The sequence below is a fragment of the Lepidochelys kempii genome, chromosome 14, assembly GCF_965140285.1.
Source record: "Lepidochelys kempii isolate rLepKem1 chromosome 14, rLepKem1.hap1, whole genome shotgun sequence".
NCBI lineage: Eukaryota > Metazoa > Chordata > Testudines > Cheloniidae > Lepidochelys > Lepidochelys kempii.
Window position 1 is genome coordinate 23,766,562 of NC_136393.1, and position 15,177 is coordinate 23,781,738.

At 46.0% G+C, this 15,177-nt stretch overlaps 1 protein-coding gene across 6 annotated transcripts in view; it reads right to left on the reverse strand.

The window, feature by feature from the left end:
- NDEL1 (nudE neurodevelopment protein 1 like 1) overlaps positions 1–15,177 on the reverse strand; it is a 44,678-nt gene that overhangs the window by 11,814 nt on the left and 17,687 nt on the right. For 5 of the 6 annotated variants that reach the window (XM_073310860.2, XM_073310864.1, XM_073310863.1 and 2 more), the window contains exons 2-9: positions 13,466–13,563; positions 11,992–12,145; positions 10,376–10,524; positions 8,912–9,048; positions 6,155–6,328; positions 5,149–5,240; positions 2,422–2,573; positions 287–418 (exon numbers count right to left, since the gene is read on the reverse strand). In XM_073310860.2, coding sequence (XP_073166961.1) covers positions 322–418; positions 2,422–2,573; positions 5,149–5,240; positions 6,155–6,328; positions 8,912–9,048; positions 10,376–10,524; positions 11,992–12,145; positions 13,466–13,551 — 1,041 coding nt within the window. In that variant the 5' untranslated portion in view covers positions 13,552–13,563 and the 3' untranslated portion in view covers positions 287–321. The remainder of the gene's footprint in view (positions 1–286; positions 419–2,421; positions 2,574–5,148; positions 5,241–6,154; positions 6,329–8,911; positions 9,049–10,375; positions 10,525–11,991; positions 12,146–13,465; positions 13,564–15,177) is intronic. The other variant, XM_073310865.2, reaches the window with a different exon arrangement.

Genomic DNA, 15,177 nt, shown 5'->3' on the forward strand with positions numbered 1-15,177 from the left:
AATACTCTGCTGGAGCTTTTAAAATCTTGATGCATTAGGAGCCTTCTTAGCTCTCCTGATCTTAGACCATGAGCCCAGCTGCTCCTGCGCATCTCCTGCATGATACCCCTGAGTGCATTGTTCCTAAAGCTCGGAGCTGGCCAGGCCAGGGGTCCCTCCCCACTCCGTTCTGTAGATGCCTGCACAGCTCTGCTTGCCAAGGCGAGATGAAGGACTTGTCAAACACTGTAACCAACAGAACGGCAATTTGCAAAGGAAACGGTACTATAATGATTGGCTGAGTTACCTCTGTCACAATCCCACCACCCAACAATAGGCTGTTCATAAGGCAGCAGCAGCAGATTGGATCGGGTCTACGGGCACACGAGGCTGTTTCAGGCTCCAGCGACAGTTGGGGGCAGGGAGAAGAGTACAGGGGCTGGAGAGAAAGGAGGAGAAGAGGGGAGAAGAGAGGGCATGCCTCAGCTCAGCCCTTTGTGCCTAGCTACCACAGCAAGCCATGGACAAAGCCCTAGCGGGTGCTGAACACCACTGGCAGGGGCTCAGTGACGTGACTAGAGACTAATCTCGTGCTGCAGTGTGTAGGCACAACAGGGCTGACCTCATTCATTTCACAGTACTTTGCAGCTTAAATGCGTTGACAAAATACATAGGATCGACATAGCAATAGCGGAGCTGTGGATGGAGCACATAAGCTACCCCTAGCTTCCAACACGCACCCATTTCAAGGGAGGAGTGCAGGGGAGGGAGGGAGCAGGTGTGAAGAGTGGGATGCCAGGGTACAAATCTCATGGGAAGCGAGGTATGTGATGCAGAGGGGGGAAGGAAGAGGAGGAGGTCAGGGCTGTGTAGAAACTGCCAACATCTTGCATGCACGTTCATCTGTCAATTACATTCACTCTGTGATGCTTCTAACCTCTTTAGGTGTCCATTATTTACATGCTGGATTCTTAAACTTTCCCCAGAGACAACCTGCTCCTAACTGAAGACAACCAACCCACTTAGGCAGTGCAATGATAATCTGGATAATTAACAGTGACACCCCTCCCCACACAGCAACCAGCTTATTTGTCACATCACAACACAGTGTAGCAATGCTGGGATCTTAAGCATAATCCTTCCCCACCAGCTTTCTTATCAGTTTGCACCTGGAATCTAGGCTATGAATTGCAAGTGTGAGTACCACTGTGGTGGTGTGCTGCTAATCAATAGGCCCGCAACATGCAAACCAAGTGGAAGGCTCTTTGATTTGCACAACCTTGAATTCTTTTTTATTTTATTTTTTGCATCAGTTTCTGCTAAAGATTTTCACAAGGTAGTTTCTAGGATGTGGCCTACTCTGCCGGCCATACAGCAACACCGTGCAGCTAAGCACAGAGGTTGCAAAGACTGAAAATGTCAGCGTTTCCAGTGGCATGCTAGAATTTTAACACCCTAAGAGGAATTTACTACTGCAAGTTAAAGAGGAACACAAACCCCTTGGTCTGTCATATTAGCATTAAAGAGCATGTGCCACAGGGTTATGGAACCCTGTAGTACCGAAGAGAGTATTAATTCTGTGACCAGGGATGATTATTCTAGCTCTGCAGGCGTGCACCACAGGTGCACAGCTCTTTACAAAACAGGAGAAATGCTCTCTGCCGCACAGTTGCTCTCACTTCTGCCTGGCACCCCAGTGGGGAAAACCTCCCTGGTGCTCCTCCAGTATTTGCTCCTCAACGTCACAAAGTGGAAGCTCTGACTTCAGGCCTGTCTGCATGAGGGTCAAAGGGAGCTTGCATGAACAAGGAATAGAAGGATTTGGGCCCCAAGGGCCCAAGACAGCAACAATTTGAGGGCTGGAGCCCAGACTCAGCTAGCTCGAAGGGGCTAATGCCATTTTCGTTTTCCCCGAGGAAGAGGAAATCAAAGCAAGCTGTGCCCCACCCCAGGTGGGAATCTGCAGCCTGCACTAGGCCACTCTGACTGAGGAAAATCTCCAGGCTTGTAGAGAACACATTCCCCCCCCACACCCCCAGGAGCAAAGTGGTAACTATGGAAATTTCAGCACTAGTTACTTGACATTCTTTTTAAGCTCACATTACAACTCACTAGGGTTGTTTTGCTGCCTGGGCTTGGAATTACCATGGGACGCAGCAGGCCAGGAAACTAGGCAGTGGGAGAAACAAGCAACAGCAGTAACATCCACCAGCCAAGAGAAGGGTTTTAAGCAGTAGATCTGTTTTTTCTCCTTGCTTAGTAGAGGTCAGCACTGTAATCTTGGCTGCCACTGTTCCCGCAGGGCTCTAACCCGCATTACGTTTTATCTATAAGACAAATTTTCTACTGGGCTAAAAGTGAGTGGAGAAAAGATCTCTCTGTTTAAAAAGTGACCCTGAAAGCCATCTCCTCTAAGCCAAAAACCAGTCAATTCCAACTCACCCTTTGTCAAAGAAAGACGTATGCCCTGAATGAGAGAACTTTGTGCCGTTGCTGCTCATCATGCTGCTGCTAACGTTGCCTGAAATGTAGGATTTCCGTGAAGCCTGGTCCTTTGCAAAATTTCTGCAAGCAGCTAATTTGGATTCTAAGGCCTGTGGAAGGAATAGAGGGTACAGCTGTTAGAACAAAGAGCTCTTCTCCACTACATGACTTGAAATGGCCACTGGCCACTAGTGAGCAGGGGATGGGGGCGGGGCGGCGGCGGCAATGTGATGAACTTCAGCACAAGCTAAGTTTCACTCCAACAAAGCTAATGCTTTTATCAGCTATAGTTGCAAAGAAAACCTTCAGAATGAGAGCACTGGGCCAAGCTCTCAAATGTGCTCAGCATCCACATTTGAGGGGGATGATTTTTCAGAGGAGATCAGCTCCTATTTAGGCACCTAAATAAAGCGGGCCCAATCTCAACAGGAGCTGCTAGATGCTCAGCTCTTGAAAATCTGTCTCCGAATGTAAACTGCTGCAGCAGCACCTCCCTGAGCCTGCAGGCAGCACCCTGCCCTGATGCTGTTCCCAGCTTCCCCAAGCAGCTGACCAGGCTCCCCTGGCTTTCACCACTGCTCTTCAGAACCTTGTGGGCAGTTGTGAAACTGACGAGAACCACATCAATTTCACGCTGCTGCTGCTGGGGAAAACAGAGCAAGAGTGGAGGCACATACTGGAGCTATTCACTGTAGAGGACAATTCAGAATGGAAAGGATGAGGGTTGTCAGAAGGAGTGGAGATATCCACCCACCCACAGCAGAAAATGCACCCTATCCTGCCGCTTGAGTGGGCCTGGGTGTGGTTCAAGCAGCAGCTGATGGGACAGAGGGCTCTCCTAAGCAGGAGTCCAGAGCAGCTTCCCGATAGAAATCCCAGCACCAACCCCTCCCCAGGAGCTGTGTGCCTCCATGGGAAGGTAAGCTGGGCTTCTCACCAGCACACTGCCCGAGTCACTGCTCTTCCCTATCAGCCTCTGGCTAACGGGTCTGGTCAGATTTTCAAGTCCTGCTTATGTAGCTCAAAGGCAGGGATGGCAAGAGCACAGGAGCAGATGAACAGATGTAGCGACCTTGTGACAGCCTAGAAGCAAAGACAACAGCCAGCACTGCACAGCAGGCCAGCCTTACTGGAGAGTGCCATACTGGGGGAAGCTGGGTTTTTAACCAGAACCAATAAACAGAGAGGAGAGCGGTAACACCAAGAAGAGCTCAGGTGCTGAAAGCCCCAGCTAACCTCACTATGGGGTGCATTCAGAACAGGACAAGACCCTACTTCTCGTGCTGGAGGTTTAAGGGTTACATGGACTCTGCTGGTTCACTGAGGCAAGTGACTCATTATCCACCCAGATGTAAGGGAGGTGAGAGGGGCTCTCAGTGGGACAGAGGAGATCTAGAGTGTGGGCTGAGCAGTCCCGAAGGAGGAACCCCTAGAAGCAGCCAAGGCCAAGAAGATGTTCTGAGCCAATCTTTATCTTACTGTTCATAAAGACAGGGGTGAGTTGGGACTTTACACAGTGGGTGGGCTGGGTTTCTAAGAGTGGGCTGGGAAAGATGCCTGCTTACTCTTGGACTTCTGCCCTCTCAGAGAAATCAGGAAGCTCCTTGATTGCAAATAAACTCCTCTACAACCCACACTGATTCTTACTCCTGCCTGCCCTAACTAGCCAGAAGCTCACAGGCAACAACTGGATTTTTAATTTTACCTTTGCTAAAATGATTTCCCTGGTTGTGGCTAACGTTATTCACAGCAGATTAGCTTCTAGGCACAAGAGATTAATGAAAATCAGGCCCAAGGGCAAGATTCTAACCTTAGACACAACCGTGTCCTCACTGTAGCATGAAACCTTGACACTGTGCATTGAGGCACAAACATACGAACAAGTTTTTCATGACTCAAAGCAAGTACAGCCATGTCCTCATTATATTGGTGAGCCTGGCGCTCCAAGCAGCAGATGTTTAAAGCATTTCTCCTCCACTTATAGCTGTAATCCATTTAACAGCTCAAACATTTCACTTCCCTCCCAACTGCACCGTGGGGAATATTTGGCTCTCTCTTGGCTTATTCTATTGCCTGTTCACCAGCCTCACATAGGCCGCATACAACTCTGAGAAATGAGTCTGATCAGAAACTGCTCTGTGCTTTGTCACTTTCTTATCGAAGGGCTCCCTGATTATTTTGATTTTTTAAAATAGCTGCGGGGGTGGGGGAGAGAGGGGCAGAGGCTCAGACAGCTGGAATGCACACTACGCCCACCACGCTCAGGAAGGTCAATCTGCACTGTGCCTAGGCATGAGACCCGCAGCCCTTGAGAGAGAGATGGTGTGATCCTGTAGGCACAATATTCAAATGTAAGCAATCCGTATAGGATGCCCAGTCCCACAGTTGGAGGCCCACGCTATACGTTCTTGCCCAAACGCCAACCCCAGCACCCCAATGTAGTACTTGGAATCCCAGTCCCTTGTTTACACCTGGGACTCTCTAACTGAAGTCACCTTGTCATACGCGCAACCCTCCTGGAGCATGATGGGAAAGATCCCTCGGAGGCTAAAGTGGGGCTGTGCAGAGGTGTGGCCCCACAATCCCTTTTAGGCACGTCTGACATGACTGCAACTGGCAGCAAACAGTCCTAACGCTTGGTTCTATCACAGCAAAAACGTGGGTCCTACAGGACAAAGCACTTACCCCGACTTTCCGTAAGAGATCTCCCACAATGTTCAGTGCCGATATTCTAGCAGAAGGAGTTAGGGGGCTGGTACCAAACCCATTTGGTATAGCTGCAAACATAAATGCACTTCATTATATGGTCTGCTTCTCAGAAGTTTAAAATGGCCAATTCAATAAACTAACCTCTGCATGAAAGGGGAAATCTAAAATTCCACCCCAGCACGGCTCCCCATGCTGCTAGCCCCCAATAATACACACACTGTGGGATAACCACCTTAATTTATACCAGCTGTCTGCTTTCGCCACACTCTGCCTATAACAAGGGTTTGTGCGTTCCCCAGCTGTGCCACTGGCTGCACAATGCATCCCTTGCCACAGAGCTGCAATAAACTTCTTTTTTATGTTTTTAAGTTATATTATTAGCCCTTATCATTGTGAACAGCCTTCCACACACAAAATGAGTGTAAACCAGGGCCGTGCTGCCTCCCAGAATCTGCAACGGAAACAGGAGCTCAGAGCCGTGCACTGACCGCAGCATCTCATCAGCACAGTCACTCTGAGACCTACTTTAAATTATCAGCATTGTGACCTATTACTCTGGTGGTCATTTCAGCAGAAAGATCCAGTGATTGCTTAACCTACAATCTCAGACTGTCTCCCCAGGATACCCAACCTCGACCGCCCCCTTTTGCATTGTCAGTGCAAAAATCTGCAGCATACTGAATACTCAAAGGCAGGGTAAAGTAAATTGAACGCAATATCAAATTAAATCCAAAGGCTGAGCTGACTCACTTCCATATTAATTCAACAGAAAACTCTACTCCTGAATTTACCTGAAGCTGCCCCAGAATTTCTAGCAGGCTGCAGGAGATGCAGCTTTTAGGCACAACTTGCTGCAGAGTACTTGGTGCCTATACATTCCTAGGTTTACCCAAGAGTGCCAGAGTGGAGCTGAGCTGGTGGGAGTGCTGTTTGTCAGCAGAGTTTCATGTTCCCACAGAACCACCCCTGTTGCACTGCATACCTTTTGGGGAAGGAAAGCTATTCTCTGATCCTTTTCCAACAGGCGTGGCTGGCAAAGAGAGAGATGCCTGGACAGCAGAATCCATCTTTTCACAGTCTAGAGTCGGAGAACTAGGAGCAGACTTCCTGGTGACCTCCTGTTGCCTTTCTCGGACAGCTAACTCTTGCCGTAAGTCTGGAAGTTGGAAAAAGAAAAAACGCACATTTCATATTTATGGCTTGATAGTTAAAAATGCAGCACCGCGATCATCCCTGGGGGCACCTACATGGCATTCTTAACCCAACCCAACATGAGCTCCCCAAGGCCAAGCTAAATGCAGACTCAACCCTCACCAAACAAATAATGTACTTCACCATCAGCTTCTCCTCTAAGAGCCTGAGCAAACAGCTATGCCCTGAAGGTCAACAGATCCTGGCCCTTCAGACAAGGCGGAGAGGGGAAGCAGATTCCTCAGCGACAGGGCCGCTGCTGAAAATGCCCTCCAGCCATTTAACTCTAGAAACCCTAAGGACACCCTAAGCAAGAGCAAACCAGCTGATCAACTGCAGTGACATTGCAGGGGAGAGGTGGCCCCTCTCGCAGCTAAGACCCAAACTGCATAGAGTGTTATAGCTCAAAATCAACCCTCCCATTGCAACTGGCAGGGAACAGGTAGCCTTCACCGCATCAATGGAATATGTGCCTCAGAGCCAGCACAGCTGAGCAAACAGGCTCCCGTGTTCTGCCCCAGCTGCAGCTCGCGTGTAGTCATCGGGAGGTCCCATGTAGAGTGCATTACAATAACCTCTTGGGAGGTCACAAAGGCACGGACAGCTCTGTGTCAGAGCTGCAGAGAGTCAGCGCTTCCAACACAAAGGTGCTTCTGGCCAACAGCTCCACTGACCTAACAGTGACAGTGCAGATAAATGCAAGCCAGGAAACTCACAAAGGCCATTCTGCACTGGACCGCCAGAAATTCCCAGGCAGAAAATGCAGTGCTACGTAAGTGGCCTCCACTGTGGCCTAGATATTGCATGACAAACAGCATGTTTGTCTCACTCTTTCCATGACTTTTCTCACAGCCTTACTGTTCTTTCAACAACCAGGGCTGAATGTCCCTGTATGCGCTCCTATGCCCCACACTCCTATTATCAAGGTGTTAATTTAAAGGGAGGTGAGTGGAGAAAGTAGTTGGGCATCTAACTCCCTGAATGATCTTGCCAAGAGGGCAAAACCCCTTCGTTTGCCCACTAAACCCCCAGACACCAAGCAAAAGGCCTGCTAAGAAGTTGAGACTGTCTGGGCATAAATTGATAGTGGATTGGACAGGCAGTGTAATCCAGTGGACAGGGAGTCAGAAAACCTGGGTCTATTCCCAACTCTTCCAGTGACCTGTTGTGTGACACCTCCCCTTTCTGTGCATCTTTTTCCTCTACCACCCTTTTTCTGTCTTATCTATTTAGATTTTAGTCTCTTGTTATACATATGTATAGTGCCTAGCACAATGGGGCACCAAAGTCAGCAAGAGGCTTTCGCACTATGATAATGCAAATTAATAATAATAAATGGGAGGGTGTTATTTTAAAATAAAGTATGAACTTCGTTTTCCATTTTTATTTTAGGCAAAATAATTAGATTTTTCACAGGCCACTGGATTCTCAAGCGGACTGTCAGAAAAAGCCAAAGCAAAAGGTGTTGTACATTAGAGTTTTTAAAATACCATGCACTTTTAGAGGTGTTTTCAAAGGCAAACTGCCAAGTAAAAATGAAAACCTGCCCAGATACACAGGTTTGAAAAGTCAGAAGTTTTGTATTTGGGTGTGAGAGCAGCAATTTTTTAAACAGCTAACGTATCTGACTGCTGGCCAGAAAATAATATGGTTTTGTTTGTTTGCTTGTTTTCCTTCTTCTATTTTAAAGATGTTGAACACTTTGTTCATCCCGTTTTGCAACTGGGTAATTAATGTTGATCATTCAGCTGCTCCTGAAGATTCGCCATGAGTTTCATTGTTACTGCCCTTACTATAAGTTATGATTTGTATGTTTCATTAGACAACAACATTTGGTCTTCCTTTTTATCTTCTTTGCTGTCAGAGACAACTCCATGTTTGTATCAATAAGACTTGAGTGATGTCGAGCACAGATTTGTGAACTGAGTGACCCTACTAACCAGGTGATGGGGTGCCATTTATCAGCCAGCCTTAATTTCAGCCAGACTTTGGGTATTCCTCACTTCATCTCGGTGAAATCCTTTTGGGAATTCCTGGTTTACAGAAGATGTCCCAGAATGTAACATCAGTAATACCACAAGTCTCATTGCAATCCTTTCTGGGATATCTTCCATAAGCCAGGCAACTCCCAAGAGGATTACAGAGGACAACGGAGAATTTCACAAGGTTAGTTAACATTTATTTCCATGTCTAATCCCATCCTCAAATCTCCCCAACAACCTGCACAGAGCCTGTTTAATGGAAGCATTTGTCACACAGATCTGTGCTTAACTCAGTTTTCATTTGGAATTTGAATTCTCCTGCAGTACTCACATATTTAAAAAATCCTGAATGGATTTGATGGTATTTTTCCCCACTCACCAGATGAAATTTCTTTACTCCCCTTAACTGTGTAGAAATTATTATTATTATTATTGAAGATTTACATTGCACAAACAGCTTTGGCCCCATTGTGCTAGGTGCTGTACAAACATGAGCTGTAGTTGTTAGAATACATCTCTATTAAGAAGCCTGTACTAAACCAAAGAATTAATCAATCAAGCTGTACCTCTCGCTTCATCCTTTAACCTCTGTACAGAAACTAGTAACGATTCCTTGTCATCCAGCTCACTTTCTAAAAATGCATTTCTCTCAATAGCCTGGTTCAGCCTTTGTTCAAAGTCTTCCAATGAAACTATTGTTGCCCTAGAAACAAAATTCAAAATATTAGGCTCTTCAGATCTGCTGACATAAAGCACATTGGAAAGCATAACAACAAAAGGAAAAGGTAAGCAATGTCCAAAGCTTTACAGCTCTGCCATGCTTCCTGGAAAAGACCATTAAGCGCCACAGAGGTGAGGTATGTGGACTGGACAGGACAGAACTCTAGCAGCTGGACTTCAAACACTGTAAAACACAGCTGTGTAAGAGCTCACCAAGCACTGATATCCACTCTCTCTCCCTTCTGCTCAGCAACCAGCGCCAGTCAATGCAGCACTCTACATCAACTCAGGGGGCTTGCAAGGTGCTACCACCTCCATGCGCCGAGCAGCTGACAATTCAGCGAGCCAAGAAAGTGTGGGACTGGGATATTAACTCAAGCCCCAAGTCAGTAAAGTACTTAAGCATATGACTAACACAACATGCAAGCCATTCCACTGACTTCAATGGGACAACTCACATGTTTAAAAAGTTAGTCACGTGCTCAAGTATCTTGCTAAATCAGGGCCTCAGCCCTGGGTCTGCCATGCCACATAGCCAGAGACCCAGTCCTGCTCCTGTTGAACTCAATGGCAACATTCCCATTCAGTTAAACAGAGGCAGGATCTGTTTGTTACTTTCCAAACAGGGCATTGCTAGCAGCACTCTTGCTAGTTTTATGCACTTCTTATCCAGTATACAGTCATTCCCTGTGGCCAGCCACAGTGCTTATTAGGTAAGGGAAGAAGAGACTCACTAGGCTTGTTTTATTTACAAGGGACTGCATAAGGTATTAGCTTCTTATCTGAAGGAGGCTTTGTCCTGGCAGGATCACTGGCATGCTGTAAGAGTCACCTGGCTGCTGATGTCAGATCTGGCATGCTGGCTGGGCTTGCTTTTATGCTCTGCTCTCATCTTTCAGGAATCCATAAAACAGAGTGCAAATTACTGCTCTTGTTTCTCACTGATTTACACAAAGTAGAATACTTCAGAAACCTCCAGCAATCCAGGTTACTGGGCCCAATACTGGGGTAACGAGGTGGGGTTTAGTAGCTTGTGATATGCAGGAGGTCCGACTAGATGATCTGGTGATCCTTCTGACCTTAAACTCTCTGATTCTAGGACTTCTTGCTGTACTGTAGGGCTAACAAGTGAGTTAGGCGAACTTGGACATCTGACTGGGCTGGAGCCTCAATACGGTTTTAACTGCATGAATGCAACAAAAAACAGTCTCTCTCCTTATGCAAAGTTGCATCCATTAGAGATAGCCAAGAGCTGTGAAGCTAAATGACTAGAGGAAGATCTAGCAAGGCAATCGGTTTGTAGCGTTCACCTCTTAGCGCGCTCCAAGTCGTCGTTGGCCTGTTCCAGCTCCCTCACGTATTTGTGTAGCTGATCTTTAATGGCCCGTGTCTGACTTAGGTCATCTTCCAACACCGACACTTGCTTGTAACTTTGTGCATATTGGTGTTCAAGTTTCTCCTGGAAATAAGAGGGGAAGCAAGATTAATGTTGCTAATATACAACCTTCTGAGGCAAGCCAGAGCCAAATAAGAGGGAAAAAAGTAACACAACAGAATTAGTCAGCTCAAGTGGGTTTGTTGGTGGTAGCACATAGAAATGCCAGTATTAACATGGATATTTACAAAGCATCAGCACTGGGCACCCTGAAATAAAGAAAGCCAACACTGTGCACAGCAAGGATCCAGTCACCAAATAGCTAGTTATTCTCCCAAACACACCCATCAACTTCCGTTCTCAATAGTCTGTAATGGCAGGTCCAGGAGGCTTTTAAATGTCACCCTCAAAACCATAAATGTGGCCCAGCACACCTACAGGTGGCCAGAAAGCAATACAACTGCTAGAGAGGATTCTGACTCCGTGTCTCCCAGACTCCAGACAATTATGCTACGACAAGAACCGGCCTGAAATCCCAACGGTGAGCAAAAATAAGAGGCACTGGAATCTGCTTCTTGACTGCACAGGGAAGTTCACTCCAAGACCTTCACCTGGAAAAACTGGAAAGTGGGTGCTGACAGTCTGGTTGGTTAAGAATGTCCACAACTCCGAGGAGGCAGCTAGAGACTTTCCTGAAGAAGCTACTGGCCTCCTCAAGTACATGCAGATTTCATAACTACAACAGGGAAGGGATAAGATAACCAGGGATCCCACAGAGCACATTTGCCCTGGCTCAGAACACAATGATTTCCAGCTATGTTCCCACCTCCTGCCCCGGGTCAAGTTTCCAAGAGCAGGACCAAACCATGGTGCTCTCCAAGATCCCAGGGCAGGGTGAGAACAGATCGGCCCAGATGCATTAATTAGAATATTCTATTGTCTATCTGAACACTCTACAGAACACTATCAGAAACTCTGCTAAAGGACATGCATGAGTCAGAGGTCTTTAACTGCCTTAAAAATCTCACAAAACCAGAGACATTCTGGGCAAAAACCATTGATTCACAGGAATTAGCTGCACAATCCTACTGCTGAAATGATGAACAAAATGATTCACTGGCCTAACAAAGCAGATTAGTAGTATGTCCATCACATGGCTACGTTAACTTGCTGTAGTAACAACAAATCCACCAAAGTCTCCGAAAACCCAAATCTGCTGCCCTTACTCAAGCAAAACTCAAGATCAAGCTCAAAAGCAAAGGATCCGAGACATGTCCCTCTTATGACATGGCCAAGGAACATAGCAAATTCCTCCACAAATTTACCTGACATATAAGGTGGCTGGTAAATACCTGGTCTTACCCATTGGGCACATGCCATACTCAAAACCGGATCTCAAACATATGTCTGCTCCCCTCCCTTTATATTCTGGATACAGATACTGAATTACCAAAAAACCTGTACAGACCAGACAGATTTTGAATGATAATTTAGGACCACACTTTTGACTACCTGCAAGAACAGGCCATTCCACTACAGACACTGCGGTACCTTTAATGTTTCCACTTCATATTTCAGTCTTTGGTTATCTGCTTGCAAGTCTCTATTCCTCTGTTCAGCCTGCACTAGCTGGGCCTCCAATTCAGCTTCCAATTCTCTGCTCCCCTCCTGGAATTCAGCCAGCTCTTCACGTGCTTCCTGGAAACTGTAAGCAGAGGATTCATATCAGTCAAGGGTTTAGTTTATCAAGTTGTAACAAAACCCACGGATCTTGTCTAAAGATAAACCCAGGAAGAATCTCCAGCATATGAAGGGACTCATATAAACAGCATCTCTTTCAAGAGAAGAAGGGAACTGCAGTAAGGTAAGAGTTACATGAAGTTCAGCTATGAAAGGAAATTCATTTTTGTGCAACACACAAACTGCTGTATTAAAAACATGTTTAAATACAATTCCATGCACAAAGGTCAACAACAGGATGTCTAGGAGTTTGACAAAAATTCTCTATTCATTAACTTTCACAGCTAGCATTTGTTAAATCATTTCATGGACAGGTCTGGTATTAGCCAGTGAATTTTTAACCTGGTTTTGATTGAAAAACATATGACTGAATGCAGTCTAACAACAGAGAACAATATTGTTATACCATATGGTCACACCAAAGTAACATTAAACCCCAACCCTTTTCTAGAACCTAAGATTATTAACCACTTAGTCAGGGAGCCAGCATAATACTTACCTTACACCACTGCAAGGTATTAAATTGCTAAAAGGAGCCACTGCCCACTGTACACACGTCACTGACATGTCTGTATCTGCCCTGTGCTTAACAGCTCAGCTCTCATCAAGCAGCAAAGTTTATAGGAAAGTGAATTATAAGGGTACAGAAACCAAATCTTTCCTTAACCCCTAAAGGCCCTGAATTTTTTCTGACATTCAAGAACAGCTCAGGAGATGCCAGGTCCCTTCAGATGCTCCCTCTGAAATACGCCAGTTCTGTGTTTCTTTCACCAATCTGACACGTTCAGTGGTCGGGAAGCAACATGAATTCATTAGCATCCTGGGCTCTGATGTGCATATTGGGACTGCAGGAAGTTTTGTTTGCTGCACATGCGCAATCCACAACAGTAACACAGAACAGAAGGACAACACTCCAGAGGAAAGCAGGCAGAGGTCCCCGAAACACAGAACCAAGCAGAGTATTGCTCCAGGTATTTAGATACCAATCTGCAAAGCCAGCCCTGCTAATGCCAATGGTAGCCAAAAGGAACTCATACAATCTGCCCTAGGAGGCTGCAATCCACAACCTGGAGCTCTCAAGTTGGTAATGCCCATGCAGAAGATGCTCTGCTTCCAGCAGTGGGCTCTTACTGACTGACCTGGCATTTCTAAAGATGAAAATGAAGAAATTCATTTGGACACACCTGACACTTATCAAAGCAAAACTCCCACTGAGAGGCAGGTTGATTAGCCACATTCTCGTAGAGCTAACAGTAAGCACAGGTCTATGAATCCAAAATGATACCTTTGTTTATACTTCAAGGAAAGCTCTTTCCAATAAGCAGTTTCTTCTTTTGGACTCGAAAAATCTGGGAGTTCTTCACAGTCCATGATCAATGAAACCTGCAAAAGGCAAACATATGAATAAGATAAGGACAAAGACAAAGAGGACATCCCTGGGATTGCCACAAAATACTGGAGAGACCCCATCACTGTGACCTTTCTTGAGTTTTTATGCCTTGCTGAGAACTACAAGTGAATTCAGCATTCATGAAAGGGACACCAGTAATCCCCAACAACGGACAGGCACAGATACAGACAGACCAGCACCAGGCAGCAACCTGCCCACTCTTCCAGCTCACAGGATAGTTTTGTGGTGGTTTGTGATCTGAACACATGGAGACCAAAAATTGAGGAAACTCTAGTCATATTTTGAACCTAGCTCTGAAGTGTTAGTAGCTTCACACACTTATCTAGGACCTCTTTCCATAAGGCTTGATTTTAAAATTTGTAGTCATCCAATTTTAATATTAATCCACTTAAAATAAGTGTTTTTAAAAGGACAGGTACCTTTCACCTCTCACCTATGTCTGAGATATTGAAGTCCTCAAATCGTGGTTTAAAGACTTCAAGGAGCAGAGAACCCTCCAGCAAGTGACCCATGCCCCATGCTACAGAGGAAGGCGAAAAACCTCCAGGGCCTCTTCCAATCTGCCCTGGAGGAAAATTCCTTCCCGACCCCAAATATGGCGATCAGCTAAACCCTGAGCATATCGGCAAGATTCACCAGCCAAATACCCAGGAAAGAATTTTCTGTAGTAGTTTTTAGTCTAAAGACATTCAGAGGGCAAAGCTCCCCTTGCCAGGGCATCTGGATCAGGCTCTATTGGTGGAGGGAAGTTAGCTATCTAAGGTTACGCTGGAAATTGACTCAGCAGGGCATGAAAAATGCACTTCTTAATGGAAACTATCTGGCAGTAGCACAGAGAAATTTACCAGACTCTTCAATTTCACTAAAGTCTGATTCTGAGCAGCAGCATCTACCTCCCTCTTACATGGCGCTAGTTACTGTCATATCTGTGCACCTTGTACCACAGAGCTACTCAAGAGCACAATCCGTCTCTCTCCCCCTTCACTACAACAGCGAGGATGAGTACAGTTCTGAGCAGCTCTGGGTTTGTCAACATTACCAGCTGTGCCGCTGTAGCATTTGTAGTGCAGACACTTACTACAGCGATGGAAGGGATTTTTCTATCACTGTAGTAAATCCACCCCTCGAGAGGGAATAGCTAAGTCAAGAGAAGAATTCTTCCATCAACCCAGTGGTGTCTACAAAGGGCTGAGGTCAGCTTACCTGTCTCCCCCAGGGTTGTGAATTTTTCAAACTCAAGACACACGACTAGGTGGAGATAAATTTTTAGTGTAGACCAGGCTTTAGTGGCTAGATTCTAGTGAGTTTCACAGTTGTTCAGCTAATAGCAGAAGCAGCAAAAGTGACACATCTTGTAATTTTTATTCTGTTGCTGGGAAAAGCTATGAGTAACAGAGGGACATTTGCTTCACAGGATGGGGGGAGGCTTGGGCTCCACACTTAACAGAACCCTCTTGCTCGGCTGATGTGAAAAATGTAGTAAAAGAACCCACACAGCAGGCCCCATTGGAAATTGTTCCCCAACCCTTAACCAGCATGCTGCATTGGGCTTCTTACCAAGATACTGTCTCTGAACTCCCTCTGAG